This window comes from Carassius auratus, unplaced genomic scaffold, assembly GCF_003368295.1.
Source record: "Carassius auratus strain Wakin unplaced genomic scaffold, ASM336829v1 scaf_tig00215565, whole genome shotgun sequence".
Lineage (NCBI taxonomy): Eukaryota > Metazoa > Chordata > Actinopteri > Cypriniformes > Cyprinidae > Carassius > Carassius auratus.
Genome location: NW_020528142.1, coordinates 135,741 through 161,778, shown reverse-complemented (window position 1 = coordinate 161,778; position 26,038 = coordinate 135,741). Strand labels below are relative to the sequence as shown.

At 41.6% G+C, this 26,038-nt stretch overlaps 1 protein-coding gene across 1 annotated transcript; it reads right to left on the bottom strand.

Annotated features, from left to right (window-relative positions):
- Positions 1-50: 50 nt before the first annotated feature.
- Positions 51-24,323, bottom strand: LOC113095028 (uncharacterized). The gene is made up of 9 exons (XM_026260642.1): positions 24,179-24,323; positions 15,019-15,131; positions 13,862-13,937; positions 12,063-12,249; positions 11,751-11,819; positions 9,652-10,595; positions 8,108-8,931; positions 7,820-8,023; positions 51-1,728 (listed from the first exon to the last, which is right to left on the bottom strand). Exons 1-9 carry the CDS (start codon positions 24,259-24,261, stop codon positions 1,478-1,480), a joined length of 2,751 nt encoding a protein of 916 aa, XP_026116427.1. The 5' UTR covers positions 24,262-24,323; the 3' UTR covers positions 51-1,477.
- Between the last annotated feature and the right edge of the window lie 1,715 nt (positions 24,324-26,038).

The window sequence follows — 26,038 nt, the reverse complement described above, 5'->3', positions numbered from 1 at the left end:
GTTTTTCTACATTTACTATGAGAGTAGCACAAAAAAGACCAAGTGTAGAATTACAACCAAAACATTTTTTATTATTATAATTTCAGACAACTTAAAAAACACACAGACAACACAAAAACAAGCTTGTCTTGTCTACGGTACATTTACATCGTGCTCTTTTTTTCTGCAAATATTTACATTCAGTATGTACATGAAGTGGGAAAAAAAAACACTTACCACAGTAAGATTTAATAGTAATAACAATACCACTGTTAACAGTAACGACAATATAAATGTGTGTATACATATATACACTGCAAAGTTTGAAAGAACAAAGGATAACAAAACAGCAAAGTAGATCGATGTATAAAAAGTATAAACTGAGGTGTTACGTGTGGTTATCATGTGTTTGCAATACACAGTTTAAATTTCCATATGGAATTGATGGATGAATACAATGCAAACAAGTGAACTAAACTCATCTGTTCACTCATTCATGTCCTTTTTTACAGCACAGGAAAGACAGGTGATTATTTTTCTACAGTACCAAACAGCTAACTTAATGAAAAGAACCCATAAATAAATCCTTCCTCATATGTTCTTTCAAACCTTTATGACTTTCTTCCATAGATGAAACAGAAGTAGGAATTCTGAGGAATGTTCAGGTCATTTTTGTTCATGTAGGTACGACTAATAATGCACAAAGATAAAAAGAAAAATGCCATAAATGTCGTCAATATGAATCTGTGCACTAGATTGATGCCATAAAGATAAGTGCATCCAAAAATGGTTCATCTGTTCTACTGAACAAAGAAAGTCATACTGGTTTGACAACAAAAATACTGTAAATTTTGGACAGAACTATTTAATTCAAATCACATAAGGCTTCAAATGGTAGGAACAAAAGTGGGATTTATGGAATTTCCAAAAATGGGAACAAAAAACGAAATGTTTCAATTCAGGTTGGTTTTCAAAGGGACTTGTTGAACCATTTTAATATGCAAAAATTGACCTTCTTTTGTTAAATCCCATTTCTTATACATATTACTTAATTTCATGAGAAATTATGAAATTTGTAAATAACAGTAAAATGTTCACAAATGTGAATGAAACTGAGGTTTGACTCCCATCAAGGCACAAGTTGCTCAGTCTGCCCGTTTCTCTGTCATTGGAGAGATAGAGGCATGGCCAAAGGGAGAGAGCAAAGCCATTCAGACTTGCAGCTGGTCAAAAATGGTCATCTACTTTTAAGACAGCAACAGAAAAACCTACTGGTCATCTGCAGACAGAAAAAGTAGTGTTCTTTCGTCATAGTTGGAAAAGTACACAACAAGTGCGCATTTCTGTCTGCCTCCCAGAGTGGTACCATTTTCCGTTTTACAAACCGGACACAAATCACACACAACATCACATTAATTAAAGCATTTGTACTGTGTTTACTGTGACTGTGCCATGTCAATATTTTCCCTCACATCCCCTCCCTTCCTAATTCACAGCCTCAGCAGACGGACAGGGCGGGTGGACCCTGTCTCTGCTGGGTTTTCTTGAGCAGCTGTATACGGTTGTGGCAGTAGAATTTCACAGCCCTCCAGTCCCGGTGGTTGGTGACCAGCAGGGGGCAGAGCTCCAGGCAGCGCTCACAGTCCGCTTTAGCTGGAACTCGCAGCTCCATTATGTTTTGGACCAGGTGGGACTCAACAGCTGCTCGCTCTGCCTCAGACCAAGGCCGCTTCAGCACACCACGTTTACCTGAGGCAGAGAGGAGAACGCATGTTAATCATTATTCCTGTGTAAACACTGCACTCAGGCTTTTTTTCCTTCCACTCCGCTCCCACAGGCCCAAGCACATACGCTCAGGTCAATGAGTTAGCACTGTACTGAAGGACTCAGGCCTGTAGCTCTGGCCGTATTTTTTAAGCAATTAAATTTAGATTTGAGCTAGATTATTTAAAATATTAATTTAAATTTGAAGGCACCTTGAGGTACCCTTACAAGCTCGCTGAGATTGAGAAACACTGATTTACATGATCATGCATACAATGACCCCATAAATGATATATGTAGATGTTTTTATTGCAAAACCATAAACATAACCGGGTATGTCAATATTCTGGTTACAAGAAATCAGATTAATACATTTTTGATTAATACATTGTTTACATTAACTGCAATTTTTGGTCAAATAAACAGTTTATTCCAAACATTCACATGCCCAACCCAGACAGTGAAAAAAAACGTGCAACATAAGTTCCTCTTCAGGAACTCGAGCTGTGTCAAAAAGGCTATGGCGAACCCGCTTAGCGTGAGCAGCTCTGAATATCGTGTGTAATCTGTCCAATGGAAGAGCATGACGTCACGGGCTGGGTGACGTTAAGTGACCAGGAAGCTATAAAAGCATGTGCCATGCAGCTGGCATCAGCTTTGCGTCTTTCAGAATGCGCTATGTGTGTCAATGTCATAAGTTTGTCTTGTTAGTCTTATTTACTGTTGTCTGTCTCATAGAGCTCCAGAAACATGTTTAAGAGCCAGTCGAAATCTAAGCATTTAAAAGGCGAATCCAGATCGCATTTCAGGCTGTGTTCCTCCCTGCCCATGATATACAACGAATGGGGATACACAAAGTCTGTGTGTGGCCTGCCTGGGGTCGAAGCACACTGAGTCAGTTCTTGAGGGGGCCGATTGTCCGCATTGTGAATGATTGCCAATGTGGCTGCTTCGATCCTGGAGGGCTCTCTTCGAGGAGGGAGCCTTCGCAAGCGTTCCCCGTGGTGCTGGCCCTGATTCTGCTGAGGCAGAGCGGCAGCTGCACTCGTGGGGTTCGCAAGTGGATCTGGCAGAAGGAATGGAGACGGGTGAGTCCCTATCTCCTTCCACTTTGGCCAGATCCGGGGCCCAATTCCTGGGTTCGGAAGCACGCTCCGCCTCTCTCCTGCGAGGAGGTTGATGTGGAGACTGTCAGCGGGGATTAGCCACCCTACTTGCCGCAATATGAGGAGCTCTTAGAGGTGGTTACTCGCCCGGTGGCCAAGCTCAACATTGATTGGCTGGCCGAGAAAACATCTGAACTGCAGAAAAGCAAGCTCAATGAATGCTTTCTGCGGGCGAGGCAACCACCTCCAAGCCAGGGATTTCCTTTTTTTCCCGATCTGCATGAAGGGATAGCCAGATCGTGGAAATGCCCATTTTCAGCCCACCTCTACATCCCTTCATCTGAGTATTATGGCAACGTGGTGGGGATGGGAGAGCGTGGCTATAGAGCAATGCCACAGGTGGAACAGATGCTTGCGATCTATCTGTCCCATGGGGCTGCATCGTCTCTGAAGGCCCCAACGTTGCCATCCAAGCCACTTAAAACAACTTCAGCTTTGGTGGGCAAAGGGTATGTGGAAGCATACCTGTAACACCGCCTTTCTGCACACCATGGCGGTGTTACAGGTATTTCAAGCCGACCTGCTAAAAGAGCTAGACGAGGGAGAGGAGATCAAGTCCGAAGATGTATCAGAATTAAGATGGACCGCTGATCTCTCCCTCCGTGCCACCAAGGAGACCGCCCGAGTGATTGGGAGATCTATGGCAGCTAAGGTGGCTGCGGAGGGACACTTATGGCTGACCCTGTCTGAGATGAACGAGAAGGACAGGGTCTGCCTTATGGATGCCCCGCTTCAGCCTTCTGGCCTGTTCGGTGACGTTGTCAACTCAGTCAGTCATCGACAGGTTTCAGGAGGCACGAAAACAAGTGGCGGCATTTCAGAAGTTCCTCACTCGTCGCTCTCTCGGGGTATTTGGGCGGGAGATGCAATAGCCGCATGCCAGCTCATTATATAGGGAGGCTCAAAAAGAGGTGTCACCTCTCATGCTCCTCCACGTCGGGAACAAGAGTCCCAGCGACGCTCTCGGTAAGGGACTTCTAAGCCCAAACAATATCTTAGGGCAGTGATCAAAGCCAAGAAGTCCTGACGCCAGGGGTTAAGGACTTCAGAGGGCAGCCCCTGCTTGGATAGAGTGGGGTACACTGCATTACACAGTGCCCGTCTCGCCTCAGTGCCCTCGGGAGGTCAGTCTGCCTACCCTGCTAGAGTTACATGGCACAGCTTCCAGCAAGTGCTACTCTCAGGATTTTCCGCCTGCAGGCGTAGCGGAGCTGAGAGGCTCACCACCCCTTCGAGGGTCTCAGAAACAGCCAGGTCAAAGAAAAAATCATTCTTGAGGGACTGATTCCCTTAGTAGATAATTTAGCAGCATGGAAACTACTGCCAAATGTATCTCAATGGGTCCTGCGCACAGTAGAGAAAGGCTACTGTATTCAGTTCGGCTCTCCACCACCAAGATTCAAAGGGGTTACTCCAATGCTAGTCAGCCCCGAGCAGGCTCTTTGGAACAAGAAGTGAATACCATATTAGGGAAGGAGGCCATTGAGGTGGTTCAGATTGCTCTGCTCCCGGGAGTTCTGGCGAGAGTATGCCGGGACAGGGTCCTTTTGTTGTTAGTAGCCCCTTTATGGCCAGGCCGAGTATGGTTCTCAGATCTGGTCTCACTCCTCGATGGCTCTTCATGGGAAATACTGATCAGGACAGACCTACTCTTACAGGCGAAGGGCACAATAATTCACCCTCGCCCAGAGTTCTGGAAACTGTGGGTGTGGCCCCTGAGGGGGGCACAACTCATAGCATCTGGTCTCTCAACTGAGGTTGTTGTGATCATCCTCCAATCCAGAGCTCCCTCAACGAGGAAACTGTACGCCCTGAGGTGGAAACTCTTCACTTCATGGTGCAGAGACCGTCAGCTTGACCTAGCTAACTGCCCAGTTGGTACAGCTCTGGAGTTCCTGCAAGCCATGTTTTCTGCAGGGTTTACCCACTCCACACTGAAGGTTTACATGGCAGCCATTGCGGCCTACCATGTCCCTCTCGGTGGTCAGTCTTTGGGAAGACACCCCCTAGTTACATGTTTCCTCCGTGGTGTGCTGAGGCTCCATTACGGTCCCGTATTCCCCCCGGGACTTGGTTGTGGTGTTAGAGGCTCTTTGTAAAGCTCAATTCAAGCCAATACAAGATTTATCAGACATCTGACCCTTAAAACTGCCTTCCTGTTGGCTATCACCTCTCTGAGGAGAGTTGGAGATCTTCAGGCCCTCTCAGTGGCCCCTACTTATCTTGACTTTGCGCCTGGCATGGCCAAAACATTCCTATACCATCAAGTGGGTTATGTTCCAAAAGTTCCCTCTGTCACACCAAAACCTATGGTGCTGCAGGCCTTCTGAAGTGAAGTGAAGTGACGTGACGTTCAGCCAAGTATGATGACTCATACTCAGAATTCGTGCTCTGCATTTAACCCATTCAAAGTGCACACACACAGGCTGTGAACACCCGGAGCATGGGCAGCCATTTATGCTGTGGCACCCAGGGAGCAGTTGGGGGTTCGATGCTTTGCTCAAGGGCACCTAAGTCGTGGTACTGCCGGCCCAAGATTCGAACCCACAACTCTTGGGTTAGGAGTCAAACTCTGTAACCACTAGGCCATGACTTCCCTCTTTTTTTTTTTTTCTTTCAAGAGCCGACCAAGAGAAGCTAAATTGTATGTGTCCAGTTCGAGCGCTGGACCCATACGTCCACAGAGCTGCCCTGTGGACTAATTGTTAGTGTGCTATGGTCTCCCCAAAAGGGGCTTTCCTGCACCTAAGCAGACTCTTAGCTGTTGGATAGTCGAGGCTATCAACGCCACCTATTCAACGCCAAGGCTCACTCCACACAGGAAATGGTGGCCTCCAAGGCCTTCTTAGCAGATTTATCTATGCTGGACATCTGCAACGCTGCTGGGTGGTCCACACCCTCCACATTTGCAAGATTTTATGGCCTAGATATGCCAGTTACTCCAGGCGCTTCTGTTCTCTCGTCCTAAGCTGTGCTCTTCGGATACACACTAGGCAGGGATTTGGTTGTCTTGCAGCGTGGGCACCTTGTTCCGCCTAGCATTTTCCGACGCAGCTCGAGTTCCTGAAGAGGAACATCTCAAGGTTACGCATGTTACCACGGTTCCTCGAGGGAATGAGATGCTGCGTCTCGATGCCATACCCCGGCACTTGGTGGTACTCAAAGCTGACGCCAGCTGCGCGGCACATGCTTTTATAGCTTCCTGGTCGCTTAAGTCACCCCACCCCGTGACGTCATGCTCTTCCATTGGACAAATTACACACAACATTTAGAGTCGCTCATGCCAAGCATGTTCCCCATAGCGTTTTCGATGCAGCGTCTTCTTATGGTTTACATTTTCCCCACGCTTGTGTGTCACTGTCAGAGGCATTAATTTAAAAGAATGAGTTCAGAATCACTCAAATACAGCATAAAGCAGGACAAAGAATTAACACCTGTAATTCCAATAGCTTTAGAGTATGTAAACCTCTTTTCTGAATGAAAGCTATACAGCTCTATACTTTAATTGAAAATGATGAGCATATAAATTAAGTCAATGAAAATGATATCTTTAAGACTGAAGAATAGCTATTTGTTACCATATTAGCAGGAAAATACAACAAATGCATTTGCTATTAAATTAAATAATGAGGAAAAAAATATTATGCTAATTTTAATGTCAGATTGGTAACCATGGCTACAGAACAGAAATGTTTACTATCCTTCTCATTAAATAACTTTTTCTCATTATAAAAGGAAGATGTGTTATATGAGTCAATAAATGTTATTAATTTTAATTTATGTTATTTCCTATTTTTAGCTATATGGCTTTAACAAAGTTTGCACTTGACAGCCCTCAAAATCTGTTTTATAATATTAACCCTGGTTTAACTGGTCCCTGCTTTGCACAACGTAAACAGATTATTAGGGATGGGAGAAAAAAAAATGATTTGCCTAACTATCGCGATTCTTTTTAAAACACTTTTAAAAATCGATTGGTTTATCCCAGAATCGATTTATATTGAATTATTGAATTATTGAATTGAGGTGGTGGGGGGGAAGTTACCACTCTTATTCCAACAGAGGCTGAAATGAATGTGTTGTTATCTTACTAGAAGACACTGTATCCGTTTCAGAGAAGGCAAATCCATGGTGGAGGCTGAGGATCAAACCTATTCTAGAATTCTGTCTGCACCTTCACATTTTAAATCCCAAGTGTGGAAACAATTTGGATTTTACACATCGTCAGGAAAAGCAGCACTAGACATGACAATTTGCCCTTTCAGACAGGACGCTGAATGCGCTGCGCTATGAAACCCCTGGCTTGCGCCGTGCGACGACGGTTTGTTGCTGCATCGACCAAAGCACACGATTAGCCAAAAAAAGTTCAACTTTTACCACTGAGTTAAGTGAAGATTATCCAAAATGCAAATGGATGAACAGCTAGTGTGTGTCAGAATTTCCGGAGCTATACAATACAAGTCATATAGGGACTTCGGGAGAAAAGCTGTGTCATGAAGACATATGTCAGGCATGTCAGGTGTGTTTTAAATTAGGTAGCTTGCTGTAGGTAGGCAATATGCTACACAATATGAACTCAGTGGCCAGCAAAGCGCATTCAGGGTCCTCTCTGAAAGGGCTATAAAATGGTATGCAAAGTAAAATAGCACTATTTTATTTCAGAGGGGATTTTTTTCTAATCATTTTGTTGCACATTTGATCATTATATTAATGTGCAAGTTCAGGGTTTTGGTTCTTGAAAGATTCATGGTTCAAGGTACTTTAAACTATACACTGTGTATGTGTATGCTCCTGAAATAAAAGTTAAGAAAGACGTAATGCATTGTTTTTGTTAATATGACTAATTATATGTAACTGAGGAGTACAAAGCATATTTTCACACTGTATGACAATCATACAATCAGACTCACCGGGTTTGGGCTGTCCTGAGGCCCTCTTGCGTCCCACTGAGAGCAGGGAGCTGCTGTTGATTTTCTTGGGCCGGGGAGATTTGTTGTTGCTTGTGTTTTTTTTCATCACAATGGTGGTTGCAGGAGATGCTGCTACTGGTTTCTCTTTACTTTCCTCGACATCTGAGTCTTCTGACAGCGAGTCGGCAGAGTTTCCTGACAACACTGAAAGGGAAGGGTAAGTATGACTGCTGAGTCCAATACTATTTATTTACACCTGCTATGTGCTTGACACAACAACTCACTCACCATCTAACTCCAAACAGATGTGATGTAAACTCATTCCTCGGAACAAGACACCATCTCGCTCTCCGCATAGTACCACCCGACCAATTAGACCCATCAGCCCAGGGTCCTGGCCGATGGTTGCACAGCTTTGAGTCACGTGATACTCCTTCTGCAAGAAGCTTTCCAATCGCTGTATGGCAGCCCCATGCTGTCCTTCTTCCTCACCCTCACTTAACAACAGCAGCTGCGTAAGTATCGCCACCTGTCTGCGAACGCATGTCTGTGTCAGTGCTCGGGGGTGCCGCGAACCACTGGACCGAGCCAAACTCCGTAGTAAGTCTGTTCCTCGCAGGGGAGTAGCTGGCGAATGATACGGCCTGGCAAACACATATGGGTTCTGTGGATCAATTCCCACATTAGCACGAGTCTGCAAAAGCATCTCCAGACAGGCTTCTGTGTGTGGGGGGAGGATGAGCGGTTGTACGCGGCCACGCTTCCCTTGGACCCCGACACGAGGGAGATGAGGGAGGACCATCCGCTCGAAGGGTGAGAGCGAAGCCTCCAGTGGGGTTAGAGTTAACGGGGTACCAGGTTGCACAGGGCTGGGGCACTGGGGTGGGACTCGGGCCTGGTACTCTGAGATTGTCAGTTTGGAGACTTCACATTCACGGCGCCGATTGTAAAGGATGAGGAGAGACAGGCTGGAGTGACAGAGGAGACGCCATGCTTCCGCCGACTGAGGTGAGCGTGAGAGAGAAATAAAGGCAGAGTGCTGCAGCCGCCGAAGGTACAACACCAGGGAGGAAAGGGAGGAAAGAAGTGGGAGCATGTGGGGACGACGCAAACTGAGAAAAGAGAATAAGGATTAGGTGAATTTAAATTTATATACATTTTTACAGTGGCTATGTTTGCATTCACAACTTTTGTTTTAGAGTGAAAAAGTGAAAAATCATTCCAGTTGATACATATGATTACGGATATGTAGTGTTTACATGAACGCTAAAAATAGATATTTTGACGTGCACACTGCAAGGATAGAGTTTCCTGCAGTTTGCACACAATAACCACTCTACTACACTGTTTATTTTTATTTGACTACATTTTTATCTGACTTAATTTTTTTCCATTTCGGATAAATGTTGCATATAAACAGCCATGCCGTGCTGCTTATATTTATTACGCAGTAAAAGCGCTCGTCCCTGTGCCCAAAACCAGTCATATATGGATGAGAATCCGAAACAAGGAGTCCACTTGAAAGGAGAATTTTATAATGACAGGACACAACACTGCATTCAAACGGGAAAAGCACGTCATGTCTTTACACTATTTTACGCCATTGCATATGCGCAGTCCTTTCAGTTTCAGTCTCGATCATATTAAATGAATTAACCACCCCTTTCAATACAAATTAAATTTCATTCAGATTGAGCTCAATCGGATCAATTAAGATATTTACATGAAGGCTTTTCTGTCCGATTGAGCCGTCAATCTGATTACTAATGGATTATTTGGTTGCATGTAAACATAGCCAGTGAAACATTTTTTAAACATTGTGAATGTCTAACCTTGATAGGTCGGTCTTATCCTCTGCTCCGCTTTCTTCTTCTCTCCCTCCATTGTCCTCGGTTTCTTTTTTCGAATGTTCTGACTCCTTAACAAGATCCACAAAGACTGGAGTGGGCAATTCCTCTTCTTTCATCTTCCCAAAAATGTCTGCCTCCTCTTTATCCTTTTTCATTTTTCGTCCTCCTTTTCTCGGAGGTGTAGCAGGTGTAGGTGGGCTCCTCTTTAAGACAGACACGGGAACACCTCCTCTTCTGGGAGGAGTCACTGGGGCGGGACTTTTGCAAGTAGGGCTAGAGAGGGCAGGGCTTCTTCTGACTGGTGACAAAGAAGAAGCAGGAGGTGACTGTGGTGTTACCACCACCACACCTGGCACATGAGCCACTTGTAGGCAATGGGACTGTTTGCTCGATGATGGGAGACACGATTGTACACTAGGAGGGTCACCAGTGGTGCGCGCTTGCTCCAGGGCAGAGCGCAAGTCCGGCTGGTGGGCGTGGTGTTTTTCCAAATGCTGTGGGAGTGATCGGAAGTGACGGCCACAGTAAACACAGCGCTGTTTCTGTGCCATGGTTCTCTGCCCACGACCAACTGACACATTGACACTATTAGCAGCAACTCCTGCAGGCGCTGGGCACTTAAACACAGGTCTGGAGGGAGCAGTGGACTGCAGTGTGGAGGACGGGAGGGAGTGTGGAAAAGGGGGCGGATGGCTGGGGGGTCGCTGAAGTGCTTTTCTTTTAGCATGTGCAGCAGAAGAGGACAGGGCTCTGTGCTTCTTGCGGCGGTGAAGTGATGGCATGCGCCGCTCTCTATTGGAATCACCCAAGTCGATGTCTGAATCACTGTGCTCAGAATGAGACAGAGGAGAGGAGGAAGGAGAGAGAGACCAGGAAGGTGTGAGATATTCTGATGCAGAAAGAGGAACTGGGCCGGACTCTTCCTCCTAAGAAAAAAAGCACATGCATTTTTAAGATCTGTTAAAGGGTGAATAATCTGAAAAGCACTGCATTCAAGTTTTGTGCTCATCTTACTTCTGTAACGCATATAAATTACAAAAGTGAAAAAATGTAGGACAGAACTTATTTGTATCCACCCGAAAATTACGAAACAGCACCAACACTCATTTTGAAGAGGTTTTTGACCAGAAAGCGGAGGCTGAAGGTCCTCAGAAACAAAGATTTTTCTTGTCAATTAATTGTTATTGTCGTCTTAAAGGGATAGTTCACCCAAAAATTATTAATTAATTATCCTATGTTGTTCCAAACCCATTCATTTATCTTTGGAATGCAAATTAAGATATTTTTAATCACATCCGAGAGCTTTCTGACTCTCCATGGACAGCAAGGGTCCTTCCACGACCAAGTTTTTTTTTTTTTGTGCACAAAGAATATTCTTGTTTCTTCATAAAATTAGTTGAACTACTAATGTCACATGGACTTTTTGATGTTGCTGTCTATGGAGGGTCAGAGAGCTCTCAAATTTCATCAAAATAATTTCATTTGTGTTCGAAGATGAACGAATGTCTTACGGGTTTGGAATCACGTGAGGTTGAGTAATGACAGAATTGAAATTTTTGGGTTTTTGAAATTTTTGCAGGGGTTAAAGCGTAAAAAAATCCTGAGCCTGGACTTTTTTTGGGGGGGGGGGGTGTTTGGAGAGAAACTACAAAGACAGACTTCATTCAAATATTGACGATAATAACACAAATACAGTAAGAGCTTAAAGTGCTTAAAAAATGATAAACAGACTGAGATAGACATGAATCTCTTCAATAATTATGTTTAAGCGCCATTTATTTTTGAGTCCTTTATCTATTGCTAGAAGTCTAGGACAGCATCCCCTTGCTTCAGAAACTTGTGCTCCATTTTCTTTTCTCCGACAACGCTAACGTGATATTGACGTATGGGCGTCAATCATACTATGTTGCAAGGACATGCCCTTCTCTGCTTCTGATAGGCTTGCAACGTTAGTTAAAGCTGCGTTCCTCTCATATGATTGGTAGAAGAAATAAATTGGCTCTCAAATATTAAACTGCATGCGCAGGCTCTCAAATATTAAATTTTTTCCAGTTGTCACTTTTTGTCAATTTTCTTTTTACCTTCTTAATGTTGCTCTCGTGGTCCAAGCTACAATCAAAGCTACTAGGAGGCACAGTCCCATGGAAACCCTGAGAGAGGGATGCAACATCATTACAAAAAATGTCAATCATGTGACATAAGAGTACGACTATAAAGTCCCTCCAACTCTCTCACACAAACACATGAATAAATCAAACACCATGCATATAAACTCAAGTCACAAATACATCTAAATTATAAACTCTCAACAATTTTCATATTATTAGTAACACAAAGTGCAAAAGGAATTTCAAGCACTGAGATGCACTAGCCATTGTCATGGTTACACTTACCACAGCATTTTCTCCCCACTCGGTCAAACTGTAATCCACAGTAATCTCCTCCCCCTTTGCGATGTCGCGGATCGCTATGACAATTAGTCGCACTTGATTTCCACAGTGCACTTCACGAATGCGGCAGTTTGGTGATGGGGGGTATGAGATGCCCCCCCTCTCTCCGCTAGAGCCCTCCTCACTCACACTGCATGAGAGAAAACTATATCAGACAGTAATATAGCAAACAAAACTGATAGAGAGAACCTCATCACAGTTGGGAAATCTTGCGGACCCTGTTTTCTAAACCACAGAGTGGCAGACTAATGCATGTCCTGTGTTAAAGTCATGCTGTCTCTGCTTTTGTTATTAACATTAATAACATATTATCTTCTCAAATGACAAAATAGAATATCCCGTTTGGTGTGAACGCATAGCATTATTAATCAGTGGATTTACAGGTTAAACAGGTTGTTTATAGTTAGCTGATGCTACTTTGTGTATGCTAACATATACTTACTGATATAGAATAACCATCAGCTATGAAATCCATATTAGCCTCCCAACCCAGGACAAACATCATAAATAAATATGAATTTATAATTACAGAACACATTGTTGCCCCCCACACACGTCCTATATATATATATATATATATATATATATATATTAGGGCTGTGACGGTTGCTGTGACAACCGCATCACCGCGGTGGTCGGTTGCCACCGCGGTTGTCTACTGCCACCGGCGGTAGTGCATGTGACGTCACACACGCAAGCATAATACAAAATTTTGTACATAAGTGTAATAACTGTAATAGTTGCAAATTCTAAGTCTATGCCTATGGTAATTAACAAATGACCTCAAACACAGCGTTTCCTTTAGATTGGCAGATTTGAGCGCAGGAAAAAAGTTTATGCATTCAGCACATTCATTTAGTGTTGAGCCATCTGCATTCATGTCACCCATCCGCGTTTGCACAAGTTCTCGTGATCGCAAACGCTGGCTGTTCAGGTTTGGTGAGGCTTTCTCCAAACTGGCCAAATACAAACTAGACAGCGATAAATGGTAACAAGAAATATGGCAACGATTCCTATTTCAAAGAGAGCGCGTGCAGATGAGGAGTTATTGAGCTTGCTTGGTTCGCGGAGAAGTAAACCGGACGCAACACCACCGCGACGCATATAAATATATATATATATATTTATTTATTTATTTTTTTTTTTTTATCAACACCGCGCCACCGGTGGTTGTTGGTCCATGACAACCGCGGTTGTAAAAATCAGCCACCGTCACAGCCCTAATATATTATATATATATATATATATATATATATATATATATATATATATATATATATATATATATATATATATATATATATATATATATATATATATAAATATAAAGATAGAAAGATAGATAGATAGATATGTAAAGATAGATAGATATAAACATATATTTCTGTCGGCACTATGATTAAACACAGCAATAAACAGATGCAAACACACACACATACCATAAGCCCAGCAACACACTATGATAAACACACACAAAACCACACACACACACACTTTCTCTCACTGGCCCAACGATAATAAACACATTGCAATAAACACACACACACACACACACACACACACACACACACAGCTTGCATTCCAGTAATCCCCCACCTCCATATACACACGTCTCCCAACCACACAACAAACACAATTACTTGCTATCGCCTCCTAGCACGCACACAGACACACACACACACACACACACACACATGCAATATCTCTACTCAGACCACACACACACTCAGTCACTCACTCACCAGAGCTGAACAGATTGTGTTTCATAGTATGGTCCATCAGCAGCAGACACTCTGTGTTTGTCCTCATGATCATCACCTGAAACACATACAATAAAGGTCTCACATAGATATTTACATACTTAAGGCCCTGGTATATTTCACTTTTCGCATTCCGTCTTCTGCACAGCCGCGTCCGTATACTCAACCGCAGATGAGTGCGGACGGATGTGCTCGACACATGCACAGTACTACCTACTTGACTTGTGCTCTGTCTCAACATTCATCTGTCTCAAAAAATTGCCTGCACGTGGACGGGGTGCGCTGCTGTCCGTGAGCCCTCCTAATGATGAAAACGATGGAATGTGGACATTGTGCGGACGTGGACAGCCGAAGTATACTTTGGCCGTTAGGCTGATGATACACGATCAACAGGAAACCAGCTGAGACACAGGGCCACGACCGATCTAAATACTCTAGATAGAAATTTGTTACCCATTCTCAATGGAAAAGTGCCCAATCAACATTGCTCAAAAAAAGTTACCCCACTTATCATCAGGCTTACAGTGATCTCTGAAACATAGTATAAACATGTATAATGTGCTCAAATGATAACTCATGGTGTTTACTTCAGTGAGTTATGGCACATTCGCACTTACACTGATTAAATCAATGGATGCTGGCAAGCAGGAATTCCTGCATGACTAGAGTATTTTAGACGACTGATCATGCGATTCTGGGAAATTAAGTGTTCTTTAAGATATAGATAATTATACTGGAATATTAATATTTGTAATATGCATTAAATCTATTATTTAAGGTATTAAATTAAAATTTGAATTACAATTCTTTATGATTCGGTGTGCTTTAATTCAAAATTCAAAAAAGCACCGAAATGGAATTCAACTGGAGTTCTCAATTCTGAATTCTCCCTACTACCCTCCTCTTGGTAGGTTCTGCATCATGGAATAGGCATAAACACTCATCAGTTGTTCAGACTGGCTCAAATCGCCTACTCTTATTGAAAATGAACTTCCTCTGGTCACTTTGTCAACAGTGCCACTGTCAACATCACTTTAGACTGGCTCCTGATATTTGCATTTCTTTCCTTTTTGATGAAATTCAGTTCTCTTTATTCTTATGTATCAATGTAACAAAAAGGCTAAAAACCCACACTTCACCTTTCCCTGGTCCATAGCTGTTTTCTGACATGCTCTCCTCTTCATCCTCTGTAGCAAAGACTCTGTCGCACACCTTTACTGGTGTCCCTTTCCTTTTCCTTCCACAGCCACGTCTATGAAACACACACACACACAAACACACATTACATTAAACGGACAGCCTGACCAACTTAATCAGCAACAAAACATAAATCACAAAGACAAATCAATAACCTGGAACCGTCAGTGGATCAATGGAAATCACAGCACAAATCTTGTTAAATTTGCCTTACATTTATAAACAAAAAACCTGTGGTGAGAAAATATGTTTAATTAAGACTCGTTCGAAGCAGCTATGTTACTAAAAATACCTATACAATTAATCTTTTATGCCTTAACTAAATGAAGCCAGTCGACTGATCTGAATCACAATGTGTCAAGCACATGAGAAATATAATGTACTGCTCATCTTAGCAAACACCACTTATTAATACACTGCGCAATAACTCTCCTCAAAGAGGAAGAATCAGTTTGGTGGAATCTATGTGTACGGATTCTAACATAACACCGATCTAGAGCCAGTTTTACTCACAAATCTATAATCATTAAAGCTCCAACAGATAGTGCATGATAGTGTGCATGAACTGCCACTAATAGAGCTGTGTATGAAAACCAGAGCTCCGCTTTCCACAGATGCAACTGTGAATGCTTAATTAGACAAGTGTAGAGACGTGCAGTCTTCTGGTTACAGATGTGTTCAGCGTGTGTGTGTGTGTGTGTGTGTGTGTGTGTATGTGCGCGCGCCTGACGTATTCATTGAGCTGTAATAAACTCAGTCTTGCCGACTGGATATTGATCTGGCCGGCCCTCCATCTGGACCCAAGAACATATGTTTGAATGTCTTTGTGTGCACGCAGGGCAGATTCATGTGTTCTAACGAACTGTCATATAGATGATTACAAAGACAAGTCTGTGGAACTTAATCAGACTAGATGGGAGTATTAAACTGATTTAAATGATATTGTAAAATTTTAATTAAATATTATTTTAATTTAAAAAATGCTTACTTGGGCCCCCTGTAAGTTTGCTGAGGCCCTCTAGAGGGCCCTAGACCTCTTGTTGATAATCACCTCAAATGTGCAGTTGGTGAAATTTAGGTGAAATTTTGCATGCAAAAGAGGTCCACTGTCCATTGTCAAGAACACAGAGATATATGATGCACAGCTCACATATGTGTGGGGAAATGTGACCAGTCCTCAAAGGGGTCATATGATGCGATTCAAATTTTTCTTTTCCTTTCCCTTTGGAGTGTTACAAGCTGTTGGTGCATGATTAAGATATGTAAAGTTCCAAGGATTAAAGTTTCAAAACAAAGAGATATTCTTTATGAAAGTTATGATGCTGCCATGGCTCATTCAAACACGCCCCCACATTTCACCGTCATTATGTGGAAATATTTGCGTAATGTCACCCAAATGTTCACGCAAAGAAAGAAGGCGTGGTTTCAGTAACCGCAGTTAGTGTTGAAGCAGCCATGTCAGGGAGATGCTGTGTGTATCTAGACAAAATCAAAAGCACTTTCTTTGGCCTTCCGAAAGTACATGCATTTAGGAATATTTAAGATTACTTATTACAGAAAATCAATTAATTTTATTGACGACTGTGTGTTGTGTACCTAGGAGAGAAGGACATTCTGACTTTGCTACGACAATCTGGCACTTCTAAATCAGCTACTGTAATTATGTTGTTAGTTTAAGTATTTGCTATTGACTGTTCAAATGTGGAGTTTTGTGCATTGCGTGTGTGTGTGTGCGAGAGAGAAAGAAAGAGAGAGAGAGAAGGGAGAGAGAGAGAGAGAGACACAGGGTCACACAGTGGAGTCAGCGGTCTTAACCGTCCGTTGTTTGTGTACTGCACACACATACGAGCTTCATCACTGTGTCTGTCACGCGACTGTTCTCCCTTTCAGTTTGAATTTATGGTAAAACTAAGGACATTATTAACTGTCTTTACATTTATTTAGAAAAATGAAGCTCACGATTATGGAAATGGGTGTTACATTTCCGACGAGTGCTTGATGTTCAGGCCAATCACAATGCACTGGGTCAGCTGGCCAAGCAGAGGAGACTGTGCTTGTCGGAATGAAGGACTTTGTAGAAACAGACGGCTTTGAGAGAGGCAGGGCATAGATGACCTACAATAATGTACAGTATTTGAAAAATAATGTGTTTTTTTTTTTTTAACATTAAAGAATGTCAACATATTCTGTTACACCAAATACACAAAATAATGATCTTTTTAAAAAAGCATCATATGACACCTTTAAAGGGATTGTTCACCCAAAAATTAAAATGTGATGTTTATCTGCTTACTCCCAGGGCATGAAAGGTGTAGGTGACTTTGTTTCTTCAGTAGAACACAGAATCATCGCTTTGAGTCATAAAACATACACAAACACAACTACATTGAACCCTGCGGCATGTGATGATACATTTGATGTGTAAAGACATAAAATGATCAGTGTGTTTTTTTACCTCTGATTTTCACCGCAATGTCCGAACTGTCTGTCCTGTCAGTAAATCTGATTACACACACTTGTGTAACTCATTCTCCAAGTCAATACACTGCAAAACGGACATGCTTTTAATCCCTCCTCGTTCCACAAGCCAAAATCTGTTTCCCTTTCGTACATTTGTGTATCTCGACTTGTTTATCTCTCTTTTTTCCTCTTTCCCTCACGTACACACACGCAAAATCCAATTCAACTCAAAACAACACACAAACAAGTCAGAAATGCACATGTGCAAGCAGAAAGACACACATGTGCACAAGAACACATAAACACACACCTTTCTTTATAAGTTCACAACTGCACACACACACACACACACACACACACACACACACACACACCATCCCCCTAGTAGGACACACATGTATGTGTTAAAGCACATGCAAACACACCCAACCCTTCATACACACACATACGCTCACACACAAATATCCTCTCTTCAGCTGAGCTCACATGCACGCACACACACTCACCCCTCCTCCATCTCAAGCTCACACACACACACACACACACACACACACACACACACACACACACACACACACACACACACAAGCTCACTAAAGAGCACACACACTCTCTCACTCACGCTCTCTCAAATAACCACACACACACACATACATAAACACATACACAAAGTCTGCAGCAAATGCATTCTCTCTGAAGATACACACACACACACACACCATTTTCCTGTCTGTCTTTCTCTCCCTCACACACGTTTGAATAATGTAAACATACACATGCAGGCTCAGTCTGAAGACATGCACAAACTCACGCAATCAACACACACACCTTTGCTGAAAACACTCTCTGCCTTATTCATTCTCACCAATAAATCACACACAAAGTCTTCCTCCTTAAATATGTAACATATCCACCTATACACACTTGCATGTTCACCCACACACACACAAACTATCTTCCTCTTTCATAAACAAAGTAGATGCATAAACACTCTCTCACTTAAACATACAAACACACTCTTCTGTCTTTCACAGAAACACAGATGCACAAACATTCACACACTCACAGTCTTCTTTAGTCCTCTCTCTCTCTCTCTCTCTCTCACACACACACACACACACCCTTCTCTCTTGAAAACACACACACACACCCTGTCTCTTGCATGCAAACACACACACACACACACACCCTCTCTCACACAGCTCTCTCTCTCTACAGCAAAAACACACTCACCCTCCCCTCCACAGTGAGCCACTAGAACAAACACACACACGCACACACACACACACACACACACACACACAGACACACACAGACACACACACAAAAACACACACAATTTCTCTCAGTTCCACACAAACAAATTCTCTTTTCCTTTATCTGTTTCTCACACACTCTCTCTCTCACACACACAAACACACACACCCGCCTCTCTGCTTCATGAGCACACATGCACTCACCCTCCCCTCTTCACTCAACCACACACATACACACACACACACACACACACACACACAAGCCTAAACACACACACACACACACACACACACACACACACACACACACAAGCCTAAACACACTCATACAACACACACACACACACACACACACATAGTCTTCTCTGTTTCCAAGACACACACTCTCCCTCCCCTTCTCTTTCAGTTTCAAACCTGCAAGCATGCGCACACACACACACTCTCTCTCTCACAGACACACACACACACATTTCCTCACCATTTTCCCTCATCTCTGCCTCTCACGCACACACACACCCTCCCCTCTGTGTTCTTCTCTCGTGTTCTCTCTCTCTCTCTCAGACACACACACACACACACACACACAGTAGCCTTTGCCTTGCTCACACACAAACACAGCCTCGCTTCTCACTCTCACACACACTCGCTCCCTCCCCTTCGCTTTTCGTCACAACATACTCTCTCTGTTCAGTCTTTCTCTTAAACAGACACACACTTTTTTGGCTCACAAATCTGTCAATCAAACCACTTATTTTCACACAACATAAAAAATTACTCACTTATAAAATTTGATCACTCTAAGATTAATGCTATTTGGATTAATGCCACTCTACCACACCTAAACAACTGCCCATGACTTCTCCATCTCCAAGAGAGCAATGAGATTAAATGGAGAATATACTCAGTCTATCAAAAACCATCTCAATCTAGGGTTTCAAGCAAAATCTCAACAAGAGCATTTACATGCACTTTTAAAAGTTTGAAGCTTTAATCATTTTCTATTTTTATTTTTTAACTATAAACACTTTAGCCAAAGGAAATCATATCAGTTTTTGGAAATCAGAAGTGTGATTGTAGCTTGGCTCATTTCAACATGTATATGCATTAAAGGGATAGTTCAGTTAAAAATGTAAATTCTGTCAAAATTTCATGCCAGTTATAACCGGTATGACTTTTTCTTCTGCGGAGCACAAAATAAGATATTTTTAAGAATGCTGGGGTCAACGCAACTTTGGACCTCACTGACTTTCATTGCATGAAAAAATAAACTATTTAAAAATTTTCCACTGAAAAACGTAAGTCATAAAGATTTGAATTGGGGATGAGTAAAAACAGAATGTTCATGTTCCTTCTGCTTTGTTCGTGTACTCCAAAAGATATATGTGGTATGCAACAAAAGCAAGGTATTCTACCAGTTTGTATCAAGTATTTGATTTATTGTATCTTGTATACTTTCACATTCCTGGTTTTCCATAGTCTTTTTAGTAAACTCGCTAGAGGGACGACTCTGACCAGTATGCTCCAGGGCCGGCTCCAGGCATGGGCAGGGGTATGCTGAGCCCACCCAAATGTCTGTCTTGCCCACCCAATCAGAATTAGATTAAGATTACGTAAAAAAAATAAAAATAAATTGTCCATAGATTAAAACTAATCTGAAGCAGACTGTATTTTGAGAAGTTTAAGCTATAACTGCCCAAACAATCAGTTATAACTATAATGCCCAAACTAGCTGAATGTAAGGCGCCTTGAATTCATGTGGAGGTTTTAGTCCGTTGCAGAAAAGCAGAGGTTGAAAATGAGTGAACACAGGCAGAAATACTTGCACGCTATCACAGGCAGTTTTAATGTTCTAAAAAACAAAAACATAATTCAATAACATGCGTTTATTGCATGGACTGGGCACGAGTATTTATAAATGTTGAAAATGCATGTAGGTTATACAGTTGAAAGGTTACCCCTTTTGACTTGCTGTTAATGTTGAAGTTAATGTTGAATGTAAGAATTATTTGTAGCAACAGTCAGCTCGTGATTGTATTATCCAGTGATGCAAACTATTTGACTTTCTTTTTTCTTTTTTTAATTCCGAGGTTTTGAATTGAAAGTTGGGCTGTCATTTATGTGATTCATGTAATTCATATTTATTCTGAGGACAGTAGCATCTTTCTGTATTGTGATTTCAAGATATTAGGAATACAACAAAAAAATGTATGGATGTATATTCTAAAATAGCTAAAAATATTATTTGCAGTTCAGATTGATAACAAAAAAAAAAAACGTATTATTTATATAGTACCTTTACCATTACCAAAGTGATCTGGATTTATTATTTTCTTTAAAACAATAATGTAATGTTCTAGATATGATTATGGCCTTGTTTGTTATAAATAAAAAACGTTCGTTGAAAAAATCTCCAGTGTAGAAACAATGATACAGAAAAAGAGAACAAAGAGTTTTATTATTATTATTATTATTATTCAATAAAGAAAAAAGCTGATTTTGTTGTGAAAGTGCATGATATTCTAGGCTGCCCATGAAAGCTTCTTTTTTCCCCCAGTGTACATATAACAGCCTATAAGTTAATATAGCAATATCTACAGTATAAATATCTAGATTTTTCCACCGTTGCACTACAGCGGCTCTGTCTAATAACAGCTGCTCGATGTGAAATCACGCACCTGATGGAATTTATAGCTGATTAGAGAACCGGCTTTACTGACGAGATGCGCATTAATTATCGGCCGATATTTATCATGCACCCCTAAAGTTCAGACAATCAGATCTGAGCTATCTACAATAATTTTGTAGCTCTGTAATCTTGCTTTATTTCAACAAGTGTCTCTTAAATTTTTATTTCTCTTTTGAATTATTAGAGAAATATTAGACAAAGTTAATATCCAAACGAATCATAAAATCTATTAAGTCTCCTAAACTATGAAAGAGCAACCTCTGATCAATAACAATGTCCTCTGAATCAGCTCGGTTACCTCCATTCAGGTTTTTCTTTCAAACAGCTACAGTGAAGATAGATATATACTCTTCAATATATTCAATAAATATATACTCTTCGATATATTATTTTTCAATATATACAGAGCTTCACACACACAATGTGCATTTTAAAAATTCTCAGTTTCTATCTTGCCTTCTGTCTCTCTCTGTGAATTTATGTTGCTTGATCTCTCACAAACACACACACACTACCTGTTCATCCAGCTCTCCCTTCCAAACACAGTCAACAAACACACACTCACACACACACACACACACACACACTTTCAGTTATCTACTGACTTTATACACACAAGTTTCAGTGATTACACATAAACACTCACTGACCCAAACTCTGCTGTTCTCTTTTCTCTCTCACACACACTGGCTTACACAAACACTCTCATTCCCTCCTCCCCTCAGTAACACACATGTGCGCACAAACACACGCACACACATCCCTCCCCTTCACACAGTCTCAAACACACTTCCCCTGTCTCTCACGTACACACATCACACACTCAATGGACTTCACACACTCTCTCCCCACATTTAAAATGCACATCTTCTTCAGCATCATGTGCTTCACACTCCCACACACCTTTCTCCTGACAAACCTTGACAATAATACCTTTTAGATGGTCCACTCCACCCCACCCAAATGCACATACATGTTTATTTTTCTATCACGGTGGGGACTTTCCATTGACAATTGTTTTATCCTGAGCCAATGATATTTATGTTCATCTAAACTAAAACCTTAGTCTCATAGAAACCTTTCTGTGTTTTTATATTTTTATTATTTAGCATATACAATGAGTTTTTTCCTCTCATGATTTTCTCAAGTGTTGTTCGTTTTCAAAATGTAGGTGATTTCAGGTTTTACTGTCCTCAAACAGACATTTGGCCCCCATTAGGTTTAGGCACAACCTACGCATACACACCTCTTCCAAAGACTCATCACATATACACACCTTTTATCTTTTGTCACATGCAATCACACACTCATGCTGTCTCACACATTCACTCTTAAACACTCTTCCCACTTTAACACACACACATTGGATTTAAACAGGTTAATGGGCATATTCCGTAGAGATAATCGTTTCTTTACTGTAATGGTATTTTTTATACTCTAACCCTAAATCTACCCTTCATGGAAATCTACTGCCATTTTAGATTATCAAAAAAAAAAAAGATTAAATAATGCATTCTTAATCATTTACAAGCTATTTATAAAAATGTCCCCACAAGGTCAGATATTACTGGTATTTCTATCCTAGTAGGGACATTTGGTCCCCATAATGCAGGGAATACCAGGAACACACACAGACACAAACACACACAGTCTCAAAAGCACACACACACCAGCATATTGTGTCTGTCTTTGTCACGCACACTCACTGTCTTTCCCTCCCTCTCATGCTCTCACTCAAATACACACCACACACACACTCTCTCTCTCTCTCTCTCACACACACACACACACACACTGTACTTGTTCCTTTCTCTCACGCTCTGCTCTCTCCCTCCTCCCCTCTGCATTCACACACACACACACACACACACACACACACAGACACAGCAGACACACAAACACGTTCTCCCTGTGACACGCACACATACACAGTCACACACACACGCTCTCCCTGTGACACACACACACACACCCTCACTGACACAAACACGCAATCACACTCACACACACTCTTCCTGTGACACAAAGACACACACGCAAATCACACACACACACACACACACTCACTCACACACACACACACACACACACACACACACGCAATCACTCACTCACTCACTCACTCACATTCTCCTTCTCTCTCTCCATGTGACACACAGACACACGCAATCACACACACACACACACACACACACACACACACACACTGTCTCTCTCTCTCTCTCTTTCTCCCACACACACACACACACACACACACACACAACGCACAAACGCACAAACGCACGCACGCACGCTCTCTCTCTCTCTCTCTCTCTCTCACACACGTCAGTTGTTTATTCGGAGTTAATAGTGATTAAAAGCCTACATTCTGCATTTTTTTAACTGAAAAATATATCAGACTAACGTTAGTAAGTTAACTTAGCCACTCGTTTAAATGACACACACACACCTGATTCCAGTCACAACAGAGAAATAACGTTATTTATAAAGAATAACTTAACTTCATAACTAAATAAATACAAAATTCTTTAGCTTTGATTACAAACTTGTTTACCTACAACTATTTTAAAAACTTCAGTCATCACGATCATTTTGCCGAAAGAGAAAAGTGATATTATTTCTGTCAGACGTTTCTGGGCTTTAAAGCTAGTGTCATCTCTGGAAATGTTACTCTTTTCTAGCGTCTGTTCACTCCCTCACCCTCGCGGTTTGCTGATCTCTCCGTTGCTGTCCAGCGGCGGTGGCTCCCGGTAGTCAACGAGCGAGCGACCGTTCTCCGCCATTCCCGCCGATGAGCTTCGTCCTCTCTCTCGCGCTGTCCTCGCGCTCTCCCTCTCTATGTACAGGTTCTTACGGACGATACCATTCACTCAGACGCTAGGGGAGAACAATCGGTGCGCTTGTAATGCAGCATTTGTAAATACGTCGATGGGCATTTTTTTCAAATCCATCTGCCTTATAACACTTCTTTTTTTCTTTTTTTTTGCCAATGTAAAATTATTATAATCATTAAAAAACAGAAACCCGAACTCCCCCATATTAAAGAAATGGCTGCATCCTCTAGTATAGGTTGGGTGCTGGGGTGGTTTTTCTGTTTCTAAGCGAAGTTGATGGTACTCATCAGATAATATTGACAGGTCTATCGCTGTCTGCTTTATATGTTAAGGCTGAATAATATTTAACCTTCATTTAATTAACGACTAACTTTGATCAAAAACAACCACATTGCTCTTTACGTTATGTTTTTTGTATGTTAACGTTGATTCAGTAGCTAGTGTTCTCTAATGCTGCCTCTAGTAGTTAGCCGCAGTTATGAGCTCGATGTTTATCAATAAGGGCTATGCAATGGAGAAAAATACCAAATTTTCAAAATACAATGTTTTATGTTATTCAATACCTAAATTCATTTTGCAAAAAAAAAAAAAATTAGAACTGATATGATCTTAAACTGCTCATAAAATATTTTCAAATTATGTATTCTCATTGAGACTATTCTGGATTTCTCTATCACACCACAAACCTCTGACGCACAGATCTAACACACCCTTCCCCCACTCTCATCTCTCTCTTACACACACACACACACACACACACTCTCTCTCTCTCTCTCTCTCTCTTTATGTCTCTCTCACTCTCACACACACACAGGAGCATGCACCATCACAGACTCTCTCTGTCTCTTTTTCTATCTCTCTTACACACACACACACACAACACACAGGAACATGCACCATCACAGACTCGCTCGCTCACTCACTCACACACACACACACAGACAGGCAGCTTTCAAGTGTGCATACAATCTGAGACTACTAGGCAGAAACACACTCAAACATACATGTAATGGGTAGATAACTATCATTTAAAATGAACATGAAATGAACCTTTCTATACATACACAGACATTTCAAATTCATATTACACACTAGACATACATACGTCATTATCAAGTAATAATTCACGCTTCAATTACCTACACACATGTTGGGTTTCTGTTTTATGGGATCATTCCACATGCATAATGTTTATATACAAACCGGATTCTAAAAAAGTTGGGACACTGTACAAATTGTGAGTAAAAAAGGAATGGAATTTACAAATCTCATAAACTTATATTTTATTCACAACATATCAAATGTTGAAAGTGAGACATTTTGAAATGTCATACCAAATATTGGCTAATTTTGGATTTCATGATAGCTACACATTCCAAAAAAGTTGGTACAGGTAGCAATAAGAGGTCGGAAAAGTTAAATGTACATATAAGGAACAGCTGGAGAACCAATTTGCAACTTATTAGGTCAATTGGCAACATGGTTGGGTATAAAAAGAGCCTCTCAGAGTGGCAGTGTCTCTCAGAAGTCAAGATGGGCAGAGGATCACCAATTCCCCCAATGCTGCGGTAAAAATAGTGGAGCAATATCAAAAAGGAGTTTCTCAGAGAAAAATGGGAAAGAGTTTGAAGTTATCATCATCTACAGTGCATAATATCATCCAAAGATTCAGAGAATCTGGAACAATCTCTGTGCGTAAGGGTCAAGACCGGAAAACCATACTGGA

What these genes read in the sequence shown, in the direction of transcription:
- LOC113095028 (XM_026260642.1), bottom strand. Translation starts at nt 24,261, where the DNA reads ATGGCGGAGAACGGTCGCTCGCTCGTTGACTACCGGGAGCCACCGCCG. An exon ending in AGTGGGGAGAAAATGCTGTG is followed by an intron (nt 11,820 to 12,062) that starts GTAAGTGTAACC and finishes TCCCTCTCTCAG; the next exon opens with GGTTTCCATGGGACTGTGCC. An exon ending in GATAAGACCGACCTATCAAG is followed by an intron (nt 8,932 to 9,651) that starts GTTAGACATTCA and finishes CTCTTTTCTCAG; the next exon opens with TTTGCGTCGTCCCCACATGC.